Here is a 22,613-nt window from a genome sequence, read left to right on the forward strand (position 1 = left end):
CCGCTCACGTTCACGAAGACATTCGGGTCAACTGAAGACCGTTTAAACTCATAAATCCACGATGATCCACGTTAATGTACTCGTGGGCTAGGAGATTCTATGATCAGTGATCATTCCACCATAGTGCGACATCTGCATGCAGTGGGGAAGGTTCAAAAATCGGGTGAGGGGGTACCGTTCGCTGTAAGCCAAAATAACAAACATCGGCGGCTGCCCATATGTGAATCGCTGTTCGTTCGTCATCAGCTGGTTCGTGAAAAACGCCGAGCATCCCTACCCTGCGTCTTCAGTGGTGACGAGTAGCCGCTTCTTTATGCTAACATAGGGAAAAGAAGGGAATGATTGAGCGCAAACAACGCAGCTACTTCCCGTACAAAGACCTGCGCGTCTCCACAGATGGTAGTGTTAGGGCGTGTGTGTTGGAACAGCGGCGGTGCAGCGTACTACCAACTGCTTCCCCGGTGTGTAGCCAGCACTGCCGACATTTTTTTCGCAACATCTGATACGTCTTCCAGAAGCAGTCCAAGAATATACCGACCAGTAAGACTGCCTGAAGTGATGCAACTCCACGGTAACGCCCGCTCGCATTCCCCTAGCTTGACAAAAGACACAGTACAGGAGCTGAGTTTGGAAGTGAGATTTCCACCCTTTCCGTTATCTGTCGAACAACCTCCAAGGAGCTTCTGTCCTGGATGACAATGCACTCCCAACATGGCTCGACAAGCTCTTTGCCGCAGAACCACAAGATTTCTACAGCCGTGTAATTGAAAAGTTTCACCGGCGTTAGCAGGCTGTTGTGAGCAGTGAAGCAGGATGTATTATTGAGGACAAAAGTCTCTGTTATGTGTATGTGTTGTGTTTATTAAGCGAACGTCTTTGCCGCAGTGGGAACACCAGTTCCCGTCAGATCACCAAAGCCAAGCGCTGTCAGGCTTGGCTAGCACTTGGATGGCTCACCGCCTGAATCTGCTGAGTGCTGTTGGCAAGCGGGGTGCACTCAGTGAGGTCAAGTGAGGAGCTACTTGACTGAGAAGCAGCGTCACCGGTCACGAAAACTGACGACGGCTGGGAGATCGGTTTGCTGAGCGCACGCCTCCTCCGTATCAGCATCTCGTGACTCCTAAGGTCTGAGGATGACACGGCGGCCGGTCGGTGCCGTTGGGCCTTCAAAGGCCTTTTTTGCTGGAATGTGCGTGTCTCAGTAACTGCTTTATGCATTAGGCATTTCAGTTTTTATTGTACAGTCAACATTATTAATATGAAAATATGTACTGTGGACTGCTGGAAATTGGCCAAGTTGGACAACCTTTGCCTATTCTTCAAAACAATTACATTTGGCGCTCTGCCAAATTTCTGAACTTACCTGTACAATAACTACTGCTTGCATCACAGATAAAAAGCAGTTAATGACGATCTTTTTGTATGATTTTCGGAATCGCACGGCTTTCACAGGTATTTTTAATGTTTTTGTTTTTTTCTTTCTGGAGGACGTAATTCTTTGATCGTCTATAGAAGTCCCACGTCTGCTCATTTTCAGTGACACCTAAATAATAATTACTAGTTTTGCTTAGTAGAGAATATAACGGTCTTTCTGAATAACTTTTGGATGTAAATACTGCGTTGCCTTTAGGTTTAATGTTTTCCCTTGGCAGTGATCCACTATGAAGTTTGATGGAAATGTAACAGTTTTGTCATACAAGATTTCTGGAATTTTTGAAACTTTTTTTCGGGCAGTTCTACTTTAGTTCAGGTTTCATGTTGCTAAAATGTCAAAAGGCGGTATCACTTAGCTGGGAGATACCAAGTATTAAAAAAAATGACGGTATTGTTCTAGAAATTGCTCTCACAGCAGCGGAAAAGCAGCTGCAAGAGTTAGAAACATTGTAAATAAAATGCTTTCATACGAAGATACGAAGGCGCTACATTGGAACGAACAACCAGGAGAAGATATGGTCCTAAATAAGTCATTTTCGGGCCTTTACACGTGGAGAATTTGAGATTTTCTTATCGCCGAACAAACAAACAAAGGAAAAGGTTTTTAGTTCCCAAACATTCGTCCACAATCTTTACTCAGTAGACAATGCGTTATGTATATAGCTTTTAGAACTCATGTAACTCTGAAGTGTGCGAATTTAAAGGTGCCTATTTTGTTCTTTTGAATATTTGAATCTGTGTACAGGTATCATTGCAATATAATGTTTCCAAGGTTTAAATACTTTTTCCCCTCGAACTGTTTAGTGATTTCCACTTTTTTTTAATACCGATGACAAAGCTGCCCCGTTTCTGAGTGATTTTACCATCGATGTTTACATTTTTTTTAACTTATGAATGTTTCTCTTTAATTTATCATTCTGGTACAAATTGTGCAACTACGTATGAAGACTATTAGTTTATGGTGGTTTCGAAATATGTTCGTACACATCAGTTAATATAGCAGTTGCCAGAAAGACAAATAGTATCAAAGCTGTCTCTGAAGGCGCTGTTGTTGAGTTACGAAACAACACGTACGTAGCTAGTCAATGTTATAGAGCATTTTTATCGCAATTGTATCTTTTTCATCACACTACCAAGACTGTAATAGCTTTTACCTTCGCCAAACTGGCAAGGAATTTTGTAGTTAGATTTAGAGAGCACACGTATGATCAAAACGAGTGCCATCAGTAATCACTGAACGCTGACAAAAAGAAAATCCGAAGTATGCATGATAATTAGGGAATTTTACCAAGGCACCTGAAACCTACACCATAGACATACCTCACTTTCGGCTTTTTCCAACTTAACGAATTTGCACACGCATTCTGACAACTGGTTGATGTGCCCACTGTCGGGTGTGACCGCCTCTGGCACCAATACAGGTATGACAACGACGGGACATGCTGTGAATGGTGTCATCAATCTCATCTTGAGGCAATACCACTCATTCTTCCAGCAGAGCTACTCACAAGTCTTGGAGAGTGGTTGATGGGTGCTGACGTGATGGAAACAGCTCCCTGTCTCCCTAGAGCATCTCAGACATGCTCTATAGGATTCAAATCGGGAGATCATGCAGGCTGCAATATCTTACGTGCCCCCCCCCCCCCCCCCCCACCACCACCACCAACAAAAAAAACATTTACCGCCAGTGATCCGTGGATCATCAGTATGATGTCTGGGCCCATAGCAACTCGCAACAGCTGCGCATGAGATCCTGAGATCTCCTCACGGTGCCGTGCCTGACAGCAGTCAAATCTTGCTGATCCACATGTACGATTTCATGAAGAGGTGTTCGAGTAATCAACACAGTACCTGACCACAGGATTGGGGATCCTCCTCGATATCGGTCTCTTTCCACAAGGTTTGGTCCCGGAATCGTCTTCCATGTGCCCTCCACATGCCAACCCATCAAGTATCCTCACCAGGCCAAATCGGGATCATCTGTGAGAAGAAGATTTGATCACCGTTCGACCGTCCAGATGGCATGTTGATGGCTCCACTCTAGACGTTCCCTTCTCTGAAGATAAGCCAGAGGTAAACAGACAGCACGTCTCCCACAACAAAGTCGACTGTTCTGAAGGCTTGGGAACTCTGCAAGTTCAGATGGCAGTTACAGTGCAGTAGCAAGGCGGCACCGTTGTGCCAACACCTCACACTTCCCCATATCACACGTGGTCGGCCCTGCCGGCAGACGGCGGACGAAGGCTGTCCGGCGCGTTACGCAGGCGACACAGTTTTGCAACGAGCGTCGGTATGTGTGTACGTGCGCAGCATTGGCAGAACTACGCAGGCGCAGGCCGCGTGTGGCGCGGTTGCTCTAGCCAACTCGTCGAGAACGTTCTAATAAACACGGCACCGCGTAACTGGCGGATTCATCAGCTGTCTGCACTATTTAAGGGCATCAGAGGTGGGCGTCGGCATTCGGTTTGACCGACTGGCCGTTCGGTCGCTGCTATGTCGTCGTCATCAGTGACACTGTCGCCTAGGACCGCGGCTCCCGGCGTCGTCGCGGGCCTCCACGCCTCCAGGGGGCGCGCTGGGCCGCGCCTCGTGCCGGTAGCCTCCCACCGCCTGCGCAGCCGCTGACCGAGCGCAGCGGTCAAGTTCCCCGTGGGGTGCGCTTCAGCACGTCTCCACCACGACACGGGTGGTGGTGCTGGGCTACCGGAAAATGTATTGGAACAACCAACAATAAAGAAGAAGACTGCTAAAAACAGCCACCTTCTCCTACCCAGCCACACCCTGCAACCCTGAACACGTCACCCGCTCTGGTCATCCTATTACAGAAGGATTCACATTAAGCCACTGGATCGCATCAGTTTCTTCTCTGTACAATACTGAACCGTCTGTGACTGTGGGCCTACCTTGCAAACGCTACCCCGCCTCATAGGTGCCCTGACGTCAGTGCTGGCGTGCTTGTCCGTTGCTCTGAATGCCATCTTTCGTGCAGAACACGATCGTAACGACATCTGTTGACAGTTTGTACGAATATACAGTGAATTAAGCACAGGATGGGGATATAGCAGTTTGTTGCTTTAATTTTGGATACTGGTGTAGTAAGGTGCACTACTCTGGCAGTTCCGATAAAATCGCAAGAGATGTTTTAAGCGTCTATTGCGTGGCTCATGTATCTGTGCGAAGGTGCCAGGCGCTACAGTTCGTGGAGCTCAAATGATTAGCGTCCGAGCTTCGTAAGACGAACATGTATAAAGCTACAGTTCAACTCCCGTTTAAACTTACTTATTAATCTATTTTTTCATCATTGGTCATGTCATTTAATTTATATGACATTTGAGAGGTAATATAATTTTAAAAAGCACGTGTATTTTGCATGAAGTTCTAGCGAATTTCATGTTATTTGATTATTCACTATTTTTAATTAAATTTAATTATTAGAACAAACATATTTACAACTGGCACCAGTAATCGAAGAAACTTTCAGAGTATTCCTGAAAATGTATGCCTGTCGCGATTTGCGAAATCCCTCATAAACGGAGCTTGGTAAGGTACCCGGAACCTTGCACCTCGACGCTTCTAGCTGCAGACACAGAGGCGGGCCTCGTTTGGCAGTTAACCTCCATGGCGGTGAGACATCGCTATTGTTACAAGACCGAGTGGTGAAGGTTTTTCGAATATCACAGAATTTACACTTGTGCTACAAAATGAAGGTGACTCCCTGTTCTTGGATTACTGCAGATAATGAATGTCATGACGATTCAATGCATAATGCAATTACAAAACGTCTGTTAAAGATGCGTTCGTGCACTTTGAAAGCCTTATTCGAGAAGTGGACCTTATTGATGCAGAGTAACCACCGACGATTTCTGCAGATGCAATGGCGACTGGAGAAGTACTGTATCATTCTGTTGTCGAAATGTTAAGAGATAAGAGACTTATTACTGACCTGCAACTCTTTCACTTCGACGAAGTGGACGAAGAAGGTCTGTTTCGTAAAGTGAACGATATTTCCGGAAACGAGGATTCATCCAAAATGAGGACAAAAGCCGAATACATTCCGTTGGAGACGAAAATAAAAGTAGCAATGCTGGCAAAAGGACGACCCACGTGGAATCTACTAAATCTCCGGAATAAACAATTCCCAAATTTAAAAAGAAAGGACCATTTGAAAAGATGCGAAGAAAACATAGAAAATATAAAAAAGGGAGGATCAGTGATCGATAAATATGCACCAATAGATTTGTGGACCTATGGCCGCTTCGTAGAGACTTGCAAAAATCATCAGCAAATGAATTACATTTTTCCCAACATTCCATCAAATTTTTTTTAAATCTTCAGCAACCGTACTTTAACAACAGGTTCTGACAGTGATATGGAACTTCGATTGTATATTTCAGGTAACAACAAGGATTTTACAGCAATGGGCTTTTGGCTGCTGCAGGCGAATTTCGGTCTGAGGACTTCGGCTTTAAGGCATCACTGTCGACGGTTAAAAAATTCAAACAACGGCACAGAATTCGGCAGATGAAGATCACGACATATGCGAGTAGCAGAGAATCTCTGACTTGAGGAGAAACACTGGAAGCCGCAAGGAAGTTTAAACTGCAGACGAAGGCATTTGTCCCTAATTTCGACAGTAAATTTGTGATTAATGCACACCAGACAAATTGCTAATACCAGTCAACTTACGACAAAACTCTTGCTGAAAGCAATTCAAATATTGTTTGTTAAAAACGCGATATGAATAAGGTAACGAGCTCATACACAGCGCAATACTTGATAACGCTGTCCGGTGGATTATTACCGCAAGTGCTTTTGTGTCTGCAAGAGGCCACTCGATAGATTCGACCAACAGTTCAACAAACTGTTGAGACAAGGAACGAGGAATTGTTTCTCGTGAAGACGGTATTAAAACCCATTCCATCGTACGTCACCAATTGTCAGCACCTATAATTGCCAAAATGTTGCGTTGCGCATGCGTTGTATCCAAACTATGGGAAGAACGAGAAGCTTTTCACAATGTCAACGAAGTGTGTTTTCGTTTAGAAACTCTGAACACTCCCTGTAAATACGGGAAGACTGCTCTCTTTCGGTGTAATAGAGGCCGTTTCAATTATGTTTTGCATGTCTGTCTGACAAATACTAAATGGTAATTGATGGGTGAATGGTTATCTGGAGACTGATCTGCAAACAGAAACTGGTGGAAGTTAGTCAATGCGGGGCTCTGCAATCTACTGTAAGATTCATTTACCAAAGAAGTTTTCAAGGTCACCACCCAATTTAATTAAAATTGGGAAAAGTTAATATAAGAACTGAATTAATCACTCAATTGGTAAGCATAACTAAAGTGTTAATATTAATAAAAAGATCCAAGTGCAAATATGGAATGAGCGTATGGGAACTACTTATGTAAAAACGGTAAATCAAATAATTCAGAGCAAGCAGGATGTTGAGCCTTAATAAAAAGAACAAGATAATGAGACAAACGTCTACTAATACAAGACCTGTCTTTTGTGCTTCAAAAGGAGACGTATTTGTCTGAGGAGGAGTCATTACAGTTTAACGTAGTTTATTGAAATAAAACTTCACATTAAAAATTCCACAAAGTAATTCTAAACTATGATCTGTCGACGCCTGTTATTTAATTAATTAACCCACTTATACTATTATTATACTGAGGGCTGAGGTACACTGCGAAGATAAATGAAAAGGAAATCTTAGGCGCACATGGGAAAAGTTCACACAATCATACACGATTTACACTTACAAAAATAGAGGTAAAAAGAATTTTGCACCTCACAATATGTCAACGCCTCATAGGTTCATCCCTATCGCTGTGGTTCAATAACTTTGAACAAGAATACTATGGAATACTTTTCGACAGAGGAATTTGTCTGCATCACCATGCACATGACATTAAGGTACGCTGGCGTGAAACACCGCCAAATACCATGAATATTCATGAAGAAAGCAAAATTACTAAGACTCATTAAAACTTCATGAACACGGATGTAAACCGTATAGACACACGTACCAATAAAATATCAGGCGGAATTAAGAATAAATCTTGATTAAGATAGCACTGAAATTACACTCGGCGAAATCGCGACCACGTGGTATGAGGAAAGCTACACAATCATAAAACTGAAACGAAATGAAAGTAGAAGAAATAAAACACATACACACGGGAAATATTCACACATACATTGCAGTTAAAGGAGAAGTCAGACAACTGAATTTTAAATGTGTGCTGTAGTAACGAACTTCCTACAACATGTGTTTTGCTTACACAGAGCTAGGACCGGAAAAACGTACTACACACAGAAAAATATAAGAATTCGACTATCGAACTCCAAAACGAACTAGCAGATCAGACGTGTACTTGGGTAGGAGCAGCTGCACACCGCCACACGTGAACACACTGAGCGGCGCCACGTCTTCACTCACCGAGGCTCCAGTGTCGAGAGCCGGGAGCACCCCCTGCCTGCAGCGAACTTCCCCCCAGACACCAGAGGGGTCCTTCCCGCGACCAACTTGACTACTGTCGAGTGACTACCGACAGAGTACAAATCTCTTTGCCATGACTGACAAAGGCACGTTGGATACACTGTTGCTATCACAGCAGACAGCCAGGTGGTGTACTGCTACCACGCATAAGACAAATTCTACACACACACACACTCACCCATTCACACAGATGGTAAAGACATAAAGGAAATTTGGGAGCACAACATGTAAGTAATGTACATAGGATTAGATGATAACTGGAAAAATTGATACTTTAACGTTACTGGGTACTACTGAATGGGGACAAAGACGTTGTACGAAACTAAATTACCAATAATTTAGCGTGACAGCAGCAAATACAAGTTAGATAGTATGAAACGAATCTAACACAGACTTTCAATACCATCCTGCAACGTGTGATGTCGAGGGCACATCCCACATTTACGGAACGATCTGTGTGCATAATTAGTAGATCTTAACTGGAATTTAACATTGCTTTCAACGCCACCTAACGGCCACTGAGAGCTGTTTAGTGAGGCTCCCTAACTGAAAACCGCTAGCCATGGCACAAATGCACGTATGAACTGGTGGAATACTGTTCATCGAGTTTTTTTAAATGTGGTATGTCTTCATTTTTTCTACACAATGGATTATTGTAATTATTATAGAAATAGTGCTTGTTATTTATTGTGCTTATCTGGTATATATCGTTGAGGGCTGTGACCAGGACTCCTTAACAAAAACAAAAATATAACAGCGATCAAGACGGACGGTTACACTTACTAGTATTAATGACTCGCTCTCTTACAATCATTTTATGTCATTGATAAGCACGTGGGTAACTGTTGTGAAAAGCAGATGCTCTTGCAGAAATTAATTTTCTGAATGTCAAATTATAATCAATATGGTTAAGTCAGCGTACAGACAACAACTCTGATTTTATTAGTTGGACACGCTTGGCCAGGAATATTTCACAAAGCGTTCGGACCTCAGTTACACTGTAAGAGGTTGTAAAAAATATTTGAAGAAACAGACAGATAGAGAAAGGTAAGTAAACTATTTATTTATTTCAAAAGTAATCGCCGACGGTCAGTGCCTTCATACAGAAACGTTTGCTGCTGCCTACGGGACGCTGATCGCACCCAGGTGCGTACGTCTTCGTCAGAAGCAAATCGACGGCTATGAATGTCTTTCTCCAGGGCTCCAAAAATATGGAAATCGCATGGGGCAGATCGGAATTGTGTGAGACCTGCGAAATGACACGGATTTTGGAATGTGGAAAGTACTGCATAATTACTGGCTATCAAAGAAACGAGTCCGCCTTGAGATTATGATTTACCCTTTCCGCAAAGGAAGGTTGTGAATAATGGGGGGTGCTGGTTACATGGATAATGGTGTGACTAAAATTAAGTCTTTTAAATTGATTTGGCAGCATTGCGGATACGTGATCACTTAGCAGCGATTTGGGGAAACAAAACTGGCAAAAATGTTTCTCAAGCCCATTATACCAACATCTCGCGACATCATCCGAGTACGAAATAACAAGATAAACTTTGGAAACCCATCGACTAGCCGGCCGTAGTGGGCGAGCGGTTCTAGGCGCTGCAGTCTGGAGCCGAGTGACCGCTACGGTCTCAGGTTCGAATCCTGCCTCGGGCATGCATGTGTGTGATGTCCTTAAGTTAGTTAGGTTTAATTAGTTCCAAGTTCTAGGCGACTGGTTACCTCACAAGTTAAGTCGCATAGTGCTCAGAGCCATGTGAACCATTTGACCCAAACCCATCGACTACCACAAAAAACAGTTACTTCCTTCGTGTGAGTTAGGAAAAGGTCCCAAATAGTCTATAAACAATATATTCAAAGGAGATCGTTCTATATTCTATGCCGACCAATCCTGCGGTTTATCATTACACGCTTTACTCATTTTACACACTTTTCAAAGACCAGCTGACCTGCGAATATCTACGTTCGTTCGCTTCAATGTGAAATACTCCATCGTTTCCATGCTTGCCTTGTGTTTGCCAAAATCGCCACCAGTGACAGACTCGTGATAGTACTTAAATACTTGTGCCACTAGTTCTTAGGGCAGCACTACTTTCCGGCTTTCTAACACAGTAAATTTTTTTTCCGAGAGTACCCATTTACGTCTTCTTTATTTTCTAGTTTTTTTTAATAGAACTTAATTCAATATCCTCATCCTGGAATGAACCAAGGTCCTTAAAAAGTTCCAGTAAATTCAGCAATATATTATTCACCCTCATTTATTAACCTTCCTATACTTTTCTCTTGTTCTCTTTTACTTGATTTCCTCTGATTCTTCCTGGAATATACGGCTCAGACCATGAGCAATAATATCTTCCGTTCGTTCTATGTGCTTCACTTTACATTTGAAAGCAGACAAACGTGCCGCCCTTCGATCAGTTGTTTGGGCCTTAAGTGGGCGAGACAATACCGGACTCAGTGCCTGGTTGTCAGTTTCCATCGAAAGACTTTCGTGCTCCAGATAGAATGGGAATTTTTCTATAGCGAAAAATACCGCTAGTACTTCTAATTCACATAGTGAATAACAACTTTCTAATTTCGGCAATGCCCTGGAAACGTATACTATTGGCCTACGTACACCATTCTCTTCTTACAATAGGTCTGTCACCACCACGGTCATGGATGCTTAAATCTGATATATAAAATGCTTTTCAGAATCAGGCAACACCAGAGATGTCATCGACGCAGCTTTCGGCACTTCAAATGCAGATTTTTGAGAATACTTTGAACGAGATTTTCCTTTTTGCCCTCAAATTCATTAAATTTCTGAAGCAAGGGATCATCACAATAAACTTACATCTACATCCATATTTCGCAAGTCACCTCACGGTGTGTAGCGGAGGGTACTTTGAGTACCTCTATCAGTTCTCCCTTCTATTCCAGCCTCGTATTATTTGTGGAAAGAAAGATTGTCGGTATGCCTCTATGTGGGCTCTAATCTCTCTGATTTTATCTTCATGGTCTCTTCGCGAGATATACGTAGGAGGGAGCAATATACTGCTTGACTCCTCGGCGAAGGTACGTTCTCGAAACTTCAACAAAAGCCCGTACCGAGCTACTGAGCATCTTTCCTACAGAGTCTTCCACTGGAGTTTATCTATCACCTCCGTAATGCTTTCGCAATTACTAAATGATCCTGTAACAAAGCCCGCTGCTCTCAGTTGGATCTTCTCTATCTCTTCTATCAAACCTATCTGTTACGGATCCCACACTGGTGAGCAATATTCAAGCAGTGGGAGAGCAAGTGTACTGTAACCTACTTCCTTTGTTTTCGGATTGCATTTTCTTAGGATTCTTCCAATGAATCTCAGTCTGGCATCTGCTTGACCGACGATCAACTTTATATGAACATTCCATTTTAAATCGCTCCAAATGACTACTCCCAGATAATCTATGTAAGTAATTGCTTCCAGTTGCTGTCCTGCTATTTTGTAGCTAAATGATAAGGGATCTTTGTCTCTATGTATTCGCAGCACATTACACTTGTCTACATTCAGATTCAATTGCTATTCCCTGCACAATGCGTCAATTCGTTGCAGATCCTCCTGCATTTCAGTACAATTTTCCATTGTTACAACCTCTCGATATACCACAGCATCATCTGCAAAAAGTCTCAGTGAACTTCCGATGTTATGCACAAGGTCATTTATATATATTGTTAATAGCAACAGTCCTATGACACTCCCCTGCGGCACACCCTAAATCACCCTTAGTTCGGAAGACTTCTCTCCACTGAAAATAACATGCTGCGTTCTGTTATCTAGGAACTCTTCAATCCAATCACACAATTGGTCTGATAGTCTATATGCTATTACTTTGTTCATTAAACGACTGTGGGGAACTGTATCAAATGCCTTGTGGACGTCAAGAAACACGGAATCTACCTGGGAACTCGTGTCTATGGCCCTTCGAGTCTCGTGGATGAAGAGCGCGAGCTGGGTTTCACATGATCGTCTTTCTAAGCCCATGCTGATTCCTACAGAGTAGATTTCTGGTCTCCAGAAAAGTCATTATACTCCAAAATAATAAGTGTTCCAAAATTCTAAAACTGATAGACGTTAGAGATACATGTCTATAGTTCTGCACATCTGTTCGATGTCCCTTCTTGAAAATGGAGATGACCTGTGCCCTCTTCCAATCCTACGGAACACTGCGCTCTTCTAGAAACCTACGGTAAACCGCTGCAAGAAGGGGGCAAGTTCCTTCACGTACTCTGTGTAAAATCGAACTGGTATCCCATCAGGTCCAGCGGCCTTTCCTCTTTTGAGTGATTTTAATTGTTTTTCTCTCTCCCTCTGTCATCTATTTCGATATCTACCATTTTGTCATCTGTACGGCAATCTAGAGAAGGAACTACAGTGCAGTCTTCCCCTGTGAAACATATTTGGAAAAAGACGTTTGATATTTCGGCCTTTAGTCTGTCATCCTCTGTTTCAGTACCATTTCTGACACACAGTGTCTGGACATTTTGTTTTGATCCAACTACCGCTTTGACATAAGACCAAAATTTCTTAGGATTTTCTGCCAAGTCATTACATAGAACTTTACTTTCGAATTCATTGAACGCCCCTCGCATGGCCCTCCTCACACTACATTTCGCTTCGCGTAATTTTTGTTTGTCTGCAAGACTTCGACTATGTTTATGTTTGCTGTGAAGTTCCCTTTGCTTCCGCAGCAGTTTTCTAACTCGGTGGTTGTACCACGGTGGCTCTTTTCCATCTCGTACGATCTTGCTTGGCACGTACTCATCTAACGCATTATGTACGATGGTTTTGAAATTTTTCCACTGATCCTCAACAGTATTTGTACTTGAGACAAAACTTTTGTGTTGAGCCGTCATGTACTCTGAAATCTGCTTTATTTCTATTTACGGCTGAAGTCATCGATGCAGTAACCGCTTTATGATCGCTGATTCCCTGTTCTGCGTTAACTTAGCTACACCGTTAACAGTATTTTGTAGAGAAAACTTATAAACAGCACACGTTCTTTCTTGATCAACCTGTATCCCATTCTCTGATATGACAGTACTCAAGAACGAAACACAGCAATGAGTCACTCTAACTTTTGATGGTTTCACAGTAAGACCGCTTCCTTTAAACCTTGTAATACCTGGCCTGCATGATCTAAATGTTCTTCTGACGAAGCACAATGACCTGTATCATCATCTAAACGACGGTTCACAAACTTTAATTTTAAATCATCAAATACGGAATCCAAGAATTGTGAAAGCATAGACACTGTTGCCAACCCGGAGGTCACCCTTTGAAACTTATGAAGGTCCCAATCTCTACAAAACGTTTCGGTTGCCCTGGAATGTTCGGTCAAGGCTGTGCCTGCCTTGGATGTACCACAGTCCGTGGCCACCTTAAAGCAAGCAAAACAGGCATGTACATCAGGAGTGGTGCCAACCGTAATTACCTTCTTACTTAACTGTCTGTAATCAAACATTACTGTAACTCCCTCTCCCCCCCTTCCCATAAAATTTAATAAACAAAACACTTAGAAGAAGCATAGGGTGAATTACTCCTTGTTGTAGTAAGTGGTGTACAGTCTTTTTCAATTGGTGCATTTCAATGGCAGTCAATCTATATGGCACCTGTTTGACCCGATTTTGATCCGTCATTTGTGTTTGATACTTAATCATATTAATCACAACCAACTTCTCTGTAAGGACATCGCTATACTCAGCCCTGAAAAAAGACATACGTTGCCGTCAATTTGCTTCGGACGATGATGTGCGCTCCTGGATGCAATTATGGTTCTGTAGGCAACTGCAAACATATTTCCACTGACAGACTGACTACCTTGCTCCACAATTGGATAAGTTTATTAACAGCTATAATGATTACTTAAAACGGAACCCTTTAGATAATCGCCTTGTTGTCCGTCTGTCAGCCTGTCCGACTGTTAAGAACCATTTTTACCAGGAATAAGAAGACGAATGAAGTTGAAATTTATGGCATGCATTAAGGTCTACGATCCCTTCGTGGTGTAAAGCATTGAAGCTTCTAATACAGTGGAAAGATGCGGTCATTTATGTCATAAATTTTGATAGTCCGAATCTCACGCATCAAGACCTATGGGGCACTATCCATTGATATAGAATGATAAAATTTGGCTCGAAGCAAGATTTCAAAGTGCAAGTAAAGGGAAATATCCCAAGTTGTTGATTTTTAATAATATTACACGAAAAAAGTATTTAATTTGTCGATAGTTACCCGACTCGAAACTTGAAATTAAAACATTGTCGAAAGTCTTGGAATACCTGGGGCCGATCTCTTGCCAGTATCAATGTCGGTAACAGACAGAAATCGTCAGTGTCCTCGATTTCCGAAATGGATAAACTGTCTGCAAACGTAATTAATTCTGTATGGAAACCTCCGTGCTCGTGTCATACACGCACTTGACCACTTTTTTTAAAATCTGTCTCGTTTTCATTTGGCTGTCCCTTACATTTACTAATAAGAGTGTGGATCCCCAACACCGTAAATGCGTGCTTTCGAGAGCTAAAAACCACTCGTGACAGGTGGAGTCCCATAGAGAGTGGATTTATTTCGAGCACATGTACATCCAGAGGTCCAGCAGAAGCACCGCGGCGTAAGAGGCGGCGAGGTGTCCCGACGTGGCCCAGGCGAGGAGGCCCGGGGAGCGGCTGCGCCACACGCCGAACCTGACGGGCGCGTGCTCCACGATCCAGTCGCGGTAGTAGCCGACGAAGGTGAAGTTCTGCAGGCTGTGGTCGCTGTACTCGTCGCACCTGTCGTCGGGCAGCAGGCCCTCCTGCCTCAGGGTGCCGACCAGCATGTTCTGGCACACGAGGGGCGCGCCCGCGTCGCCCATGCACGGCCACCTGCCAACACGGGGCCAGAGGCACGTCTTCCAGCACGAGACACGTTCAATGACGAGCGTTTGCAGTGCGACGGCCAACTACGTGGAGATTTTAGTACAGGGCTATAAACCATCCATTCGTTTTCAAAGTTCTATATTTTCTAAAGTAAAACATGTACAAATAAGCTCAGGTGAGATACCTCCTAATATCGTGTCGGACGTCCTTCTGCCAGACGTAGCATGGAGTCAACAAGTCGTTGGAAGTCCCCCTGCAGAAATATTGAGCCACGCTGCCTCTATGTCCGTCCATAATTCCAAAAGAGTGGCCGGTGCCAGATTTTGTGCACGAACTGACCTTTAGATTACGTCCCATAAATATTCGATGAGATTCATATCGTGGGATCTGGGAGCCAAATAATTTACTTGAACTGTCCAGAATGTTGTCCAAACCAATCGCGAGCAATTGTGGCCCAGTGACAGGTTTATAAATGGCTGAAAACGGTCCATTAAGTAGCTGAACAGAACCAATTCTAGTTAATACTAATTCATTCTAAACCATATTTTTGTATTTCTTTTTCAAAATTTAAACTTCATGTAAATTTTTGTTAAACGGTTTGGGAAATCTGCCATAAAGAAAATAAAAGAAAGATAAATAGCAAACAAAGATAACCAAGTAAAAGAAAACAAAATAAAAGAGACAAAAACAAAACATGATCAACTATGACCCGCCTGCACGTGGTGGGAAACGTGCGAGCTGGTGCGGAGGTTCAGCCGTATCAGCGCCCATACACCGGTCGCAGCGCCTAAGTGGTCAATAAAGATCCACCTTAAGTAATTAGGGGGGGGGGGGGTCGTAGGATCAGGGCGGCAAGAGAAAAAAAAAAATCTAGTTAATGTCCGATTCAGCTGGACCAAAGGACCCAGACCGTTCCACGTGGAGACAGGGCACACCACTATGGAGCCACCACCAGCTTCCACGATGCCTTGTTGTCAACTCGGCCCCGTGGCTTCGTGGGGTCTGGGCCTCACTCGAACCCCACCAACAGGGCTTCCCAACTCAAATCGGGACCCGTCTGACCAGATCGTGGTTTCCAGTAGTCTAGGGTCCATCCAGTAGGATCACGGGCCGAGGCGCGGTGCTGCAGACGATATTGTGCTGTTAGCAAAGGCGCACACGTCGGTCGTCTGCTGCAGTAGCCAATTAACGCCAAATTTTGCTGCTCAGTCCTAACGGATACGATCGCCGTACTTCTCACCTTGATTTCTGACGTTATTTCGCGCAGTGTTGCTTGTGTGTTAGCGCTGACAACTCTACGCAAACGCCGCTGCCCTCGATCGTCAAGTGAAGGCCGTCGGCCACTGCGTTGTCAGTGGTGAGAGGCAGTGCTTGAAATGTGGTATTCTCGACACTTTCTTGACACTGTGCATCTCGGAACAATGGATCCTCTAACAATTTCCGAAATGTAATGTCTCATGCGCCTACCTCCAACTACCAATCCAAAACCTGTTAATTCTCGTCCTGCGGCCATAATTTCATGCGGAATACTTTCATATCAATCATCTTAGTACAAATGAGAGCTCCGCCAACGCACTGCCCTTTCATACCTTGTGTATGCGATACTACCATACCACCAACATTTGTATACGTGCATAGCGCTACTCCACGAGTTTTGCCTCCTCAGTGTATGCTTGAATGCATGAAGAGAACCGTAAAGCCACCGAGTTTCCAAAGTAAGAGAAGAGTTTTAGTGGATTAAAAAGTACGTGAGCGTGCCGGAAAGTAATGCCCGCGAACTTTTTACTGTGTTCTCAGGATCGGTTGAGGTATTACACGTCATGCACATTAAACGTCATGCATATTACTGAACCAAGTTATAACCATCTACCGGTAGAGAGCTCCGAATTGTAGCGTGTAACACGGCGGTGTGTCATGTGACTCTGCGGTGTACAGCGAGGCATTCAGAAAACTGGAAGCACTAACTCGAAGGGTTATCCACGCACGGAGCACGCACTCCTTCAGCTGGGTAACGCCAGATCACACACGTGAGCTGCAAGCATCCTCCGTACAGCCCCGACTGGACGCAGTCCAGTTTCCATCCGCCTCCAAAACTTAAGGAAAATCTTTGCTAGTGATGAAGCGGGTCAAGCTAAGTTGACGTCGTAGGTCCGTCAACAAACTTTCTACAATGACGGTATCAATAAACTGGTCTCTCGTTGGGGGGAATGTTTTAGTCTCCAGGCTGACTTTGTTGAGAAACAAGTTAGTAGACTTGAAGAAAAAAGATGTAGAATATTACCAAACTCTACTTAAGTGTTTTCGCACAAAAAAATCGGAGGAATTACGTTTCAGCAAGCCCTTCTAATTATGGAAAAGAACCACCGTGTAAACAGAGACAGAGAATTTGCGTTATTCCTCTATCGACAGTTTAGCACCACTGATCGTCTCTTTGAACACAAAAGTGCCAGTCGATGAAGAGTACTAGTCGCAAACGTGGAGTGAGAGCGACGGAAACTTGCGTGCGCAGTCCAGAGACATCAACGGTGACCGCAAAACACCATCTTGGAATAGAGCGGCAAACTGCGTACAAGACTCTGCGATGGCACTTACATCTCAGACCTTGTGGTCTTGAGCTCGTGCATCAACTGGAATTGGAAGATTATGGACGGTGCCTTCAATCTTGCCTGACACTGCGGGCAGAACGGAGGAACATTTCGCCTCAAAGCTGATGTTCGGTGACGAAGCGACGTTCTATTTATCTGGGAAGTCAGTCGCCAAAGTGTGATAGCGTGGGAAACTGAAAAAAAATGAAGTGGAATGATCGTATGAAATGATGGCTGAGAGTCCCCACCTGGTGAAGTTCGGCTGCTAGTTTCATATCTTTTCAGTTGACGCCACGATGGGCGACTTGTGTTTCGATGATGATGAAATGATGATGAGAGTAACACAACAGCCATTTTTTGACAGCTGTATTGCCTTTCCATGGCACTCAGTGACTTCACGCTCTCTAATCAGATGAACAAACCATTGGGTGGCAGGTACGGGCAGAATGACGAGAATATGAGTTTTGAGGCAGAACGTTTCCCGAAGAGCCAAATGCAGACATCCACAACCAAGTCATCCATAGTTGGAAAAAAAGTGTCCCACTGAAGGATGACTATGTAGAGTGTGATTGACGATGTTATCAGGTTTCATGTTCATAGCTTAATATTTTCGAGTTGCAGTAGAGAGAAAAATAAAAGACATATCTTTTTATACCTGCCCTTACGGCCGTTAAGGGGGTGAAACGCACGGTTGAGAAAGACTGAGTTTAATATTTGTGAACGAATACTGTTGGAACGGTAACAAAAAGGCACTTCAGGTAAAAATTCTATCGTTTTTAAGGTATGTTTCAACGTTGCACCCAGATTTGTCGAAAAAGTCATTTGTTTTGAAGTCCCCTCTGCTTGATGCACAAAACAAAAGTGTATTCAGTATTTTTTAATCCGAAAAATTTTGAACTTGCTCGTTATTGTACAGATTTACAGTAATTTGCGACAATAACAATATACAAACAATTTCAAACAGAAATAATTATACACACTGGAAATTGAAATAAGAACACCGTGAATTCATTGTCCCAGGAAGGGGAAACTTTATTGACACATTCCTGGGGTCAGATACATCACATGATCACACTGACAGAACCACAGGCACATAGACACAGGCAACAGAGCATGCACAATGTCGGACCTAGTACAGTGTATATCCACCTTTCGCAGCAATGCAGGCTGCTATTCTCCCATGGAGACGATCGTAGAGATGCTGGATGTAGTCCTGTGGAACGGCTTGCCATGCCATTTCCATCTGGCGCCTCAGTTGGACCAGCGTTCGTGCTGGACGTGCAGACCGCGTGAGACGACGCTTCATCCAGTCCCAAACATGCTCAATGGGGGACAGATCCGGAGATCTTGCTGGCCAGGGTAGTTGACTTACACCTTCTAGAGCACGTTGGGTGGCACGGGATACATGCAGACGTGCATTGTCCTGTTGGAACAGCAAGTTCCCTTGCCGGTCTAGGAATGGTAGAACGATGGGTTCGATGACGGTTTGGATGTACCGTGCACTATTTAGTGTCCCCTCGACGATCACCAGAGGTGTACAGCCAGTGTAGGAGATCGCTCCCCACACCATGATGCCGGGTGTTGGCCCTGTGTGCCTCGGTCGTATGCAGTCCTGATTGTGGCGCTCACCTGCACGGCGCCAAACACGCATACAACCATCATTGGCACCAAGGCAAAAGTGACTCTCATCGCTGAAGACGACACGTCTCCATTCGTCCCTCCATTCACGCCTGTCGCGACACCACTGGAGGCGGGTTGCACGATGTTGCGGCGTGAGCGGAAGACGGCCTAACGGTGTGCGGGACCGTAGCCCAGCTTCATGGAGACGGTTGCGAATGGTCCTCGCCAATACCCCAGGAGCAACAGTGTCCCTAATTTGCTGGGAAGTGGCGGTGCGGTCCTCTACGGCACTGCATAGGATCCTACGGTCTTGGCGTGCATCCGTGCGTCCATGCGGTTCGGTCCCAGGTCGACGGGCACGTGCACCTTCCGCCGACCACTGGCGACAACATCGATGTACTGTGGAGACCTCACGCCCCACGTGTTGAGCAATTCGGCGGTACGTCCACCCAGCCTCCCGCATGCCCACTATACGCCCTCGCTCAAAGTCCGTCAACTACACATACGGTTCACGTCCACGCTGTCGCGGCATGCTACCAGTGTTAAAGACTGCGATGGTGCTCCGTATGCCACGGCAAACTGGCTGACACTGACGGCGACGGTGCACAAATGCTGCGCAGCTAGCGCCATTCGACGGCCAACACCGCGATTCGTGGTGTGTCCGCTGTGCCGTGCGTGTGATCATTGCTTGTACAGCCCTCTCGCAGTGTCCGGAGCAAGTATGGTGGGTCTGACACACCGATGTCAATGTGTTCTTTTTTCCATTTCCAGGAGTGTAGTTATTGAGAATCCAGCATCTCTACGATCGTCTCCATGGGAGAATAGCAGCCTGCATTGCTGCGAAAGGTGGATATACACTGTACTAGTGCCGACATTGTGCATGCTCTGTTGCCTGTGTCTATGTGCCTGTGGTTCTGTCAGTGTGATCATGTGATGTATCTGACCCCAGGAATGTGTCAATAAAGTTTCCCCTTCCTGGGACAATGAATTCACGGTGTTCTTATTTCAATTTCCAGGAGTGTATATAACAGAAAATTCATCGCGTTTCAGATTTTTACTTCAAGGGGCAAATGTGAACACCATGAGCTTTAACTGACGATCGACACTAGTATTACGCAAAAAGGGGGGTAACAAATGAGACTTCTGCAGTTCTGAGTGAAGCTTTATGCGCTGTTATGCGGCATCGCGTGCGTCCATAACTTGCTGGTGTTCGTCAGGGGGCGGCGGCCAGCGCAGCAGCCATCCAGCTCGCCGTCTCGGAACTAACTAACTTCTCCTTACTACCATTTACCGAAGTTGGTTTTTAAAAAAAACTATTTGGCTGTGTTTTCATCTCACCAATCAAGGTCTCAATGTTAACCTTAAGCTCCGCCTACAAAAATTCTGTCTATCCCGTGAGAAACATTATACTTTTTGTGGTGGGGTAATATTTTTAAAGTTTGCAACGTAACAGAAACGCGAAAAAGTCTCACGGTAAAACTTGCGGGTGGTGTGGCCCTTTTTGTGTTATTGTAAAATCTAAACTGTTTTTCTGGGGGGCTCTAGCTTTTAACATGGGCTGGGGGGTGGTCCTTGACGTAACAGAGACGCGAAAAAGTTCCAGGCAAAAACTTGCAGCTGGCGTTGTCCTAGTGGTTAGCTGGTGACGTGGGTGTCCAGTCTGTCCCTTATCGTAGGGCCCTCTAGCTTAACACGGTTCTGATCTCGGCTTCTGTTCTCGTTTCTCCCCTCGGAACCGCGTCTGTCTCACGGTGGGAAGGTATGCCACGCATTTAGGCATTCTTGTGTTAGTCTGTGGTATTGCATTTGCTCACTCGTTACTTGTATTACTTTGGTTAATTTAATGTCACAATTTATTCGGAGCTATGTCACATACTACTGGATTTGCTTATCATGTCAGGGTTTTCATGGAAGGTGTTGGATTTGCCTGACACCTTACAAATTGTCACTAATAAGAAATTCTGGTGTCAAATTTCACATTTCTGGCGACCTATAATCAAGTTCGCAACATGCCCATCACCCACCCCACGGGGAACCAACGGCAGCTGATTGAGGTCATCCGGGGGAGTGCATACCCTTCCCCGTTCTCCTTCACTGGTCTCTTGACGAGTGTGATTCAAGCACTCCCTCACCATCTTTACGTTTTTTAAAACTAGGGAACCCGAGAGGGTAGCTTGACTCTGGACATGTGCAACATAGGGAGAACGTGTTTCTATTTGTTAGTAACAAACTGTTGCAACTACATTAAATCACATCACTTCGGGTATATTTGTTAATAACAAATTAAATTTGTGTGATTTTTGTCATTCAAAGCTCTAGCAGAGATGCACATCCAGGAAGATTTGTAACTACTCACATTCTTCCACAATCTGACAAGAGTGTGCTGAAAAGTAATGCCTCTGAAACTTTTGTTCTCTTTTCAGTCAAGTTTCCCATTTTGTTTATGCGAGTTACAACTCTCTGTCGCTAGAGGGCTCCAAATTGTAACATGTCAGTGTGTTAACGTAACTATGTTGGTGTGTTAGAAACAGCATGCTGTAATCGAGTTCCTAACTGCAGGACAGTTCGTTCATACAGGGAGCACCTTCAGCGTGACACTGCCAGATACACGTGAGTACTGCGACGTCTGCAAAAATCCTTCGTCTTTGGGTTGACTGCCATCGATCCTCCATACAGGCCCAACTTGGCCTCCTCGGATTTTCGTCTGCTTCCAAAACTTGTACAACACCTTCAAGGACTTCACTTTGATAGTAGTGAAGCAGTGCAAGCAGAGATTAGGTTGTGGTTCTGCCAACAGAGTGAAACACTCTGCAGTGGAAGTATGAACAAACTCGTCTCAGGAGAAACGTTGAGAAACAAACATGCCGATATGAAGATTAATTATGTAAAAAGTAAACAAAGTTTGTTTTATTTAAAAAGGTTTAAGAGTTTTCACACAAAACACTTTCAGCACACCTTCGTATGTATTTTTAGCCAGTTTTAACGTATTTTCCTCATTTTTATGTATTTGCCCAAAATTTTACATATTCTATCCACTGCTGTCAGTCACATCAACATCGTGTCACATCACGACATTGTTTCAATATCACATCAACGCTGAATCACATCACACTCCTTAGCATCACAATGTTGTATCACATCTACATCTTTTGACGCAGCTTCACAACAAATGAACGTCACTTGGCGTCGGATAGCGATACTGCGTCAACACTGATTCGAATTAGGAGACCTCATATAGCCGTCAGCAAATCACAATACAGCATGTGACCAAAACTGTAGGAATTACTTACATTGCTAAGCCACCAAAACATTATCCACCACTGCTTTACTAGCATGTATGTGATGGCATAGTATATGCAAACGAATACCCCCACCCCCCCGTATTGGTGTAAATAATGACGCCATGATATATTCATGACGTCATAGCCAATTCTATAATCTCCAAAATTGCACTGAATTCCAGCCAAAGCTACACCGATCAGCCAGAACATTACGACCACCGACCTAGTACCGATGTAAACCCGTCCAGGCGATAACAGCGTCACCTGGTGTGGAGGGACAGCCAGTCAGACACGCGTAGGGTG

At 44.3% G+C, this 22,613-nt stretch overlaps 1 protein-coding gene across 1 annotated transcript in view; it reads right to left on the reverse strand.

Annotated features, from left to right (window-relative positions):
• Positions 1-14,507: 14,507 nt before the first annotated feature.
• Positions 14,508-22,613, reverse strand: part of LOC126278440 (uncharacterized) — a 94,625-nt gene continuing 86,519 nt past the window's right edge. The window contains exon 5 of the mRNA XM_049978555.1: positions 14,508-14,830. Within this exon, the coding sequence (XP_049834512.1) occupies positions 14,530-14,830 (301 nt within the window). The 3' untranslated portion in view covers positions 14,508-14,529. The remainder of the gene's footprint in view (positions 14,831-22,613) is intronic.

Source organism: Schistocerca gregaria, chromosome 6 (assembly GCF_023897955.1).
Source record: "Schistocerca gregaria isolate iqSchGreg1 chromosome 6, iqSchGreg1.2, whole genome shotgun sequence".
In the NCBI taxonomy this organism is placed as follows: Eukaryota; Metazoa; Arthropoda; class Insecta; order Orthoptera; family Acrididae; genus Schistocerca; species Schistocerca gregaria.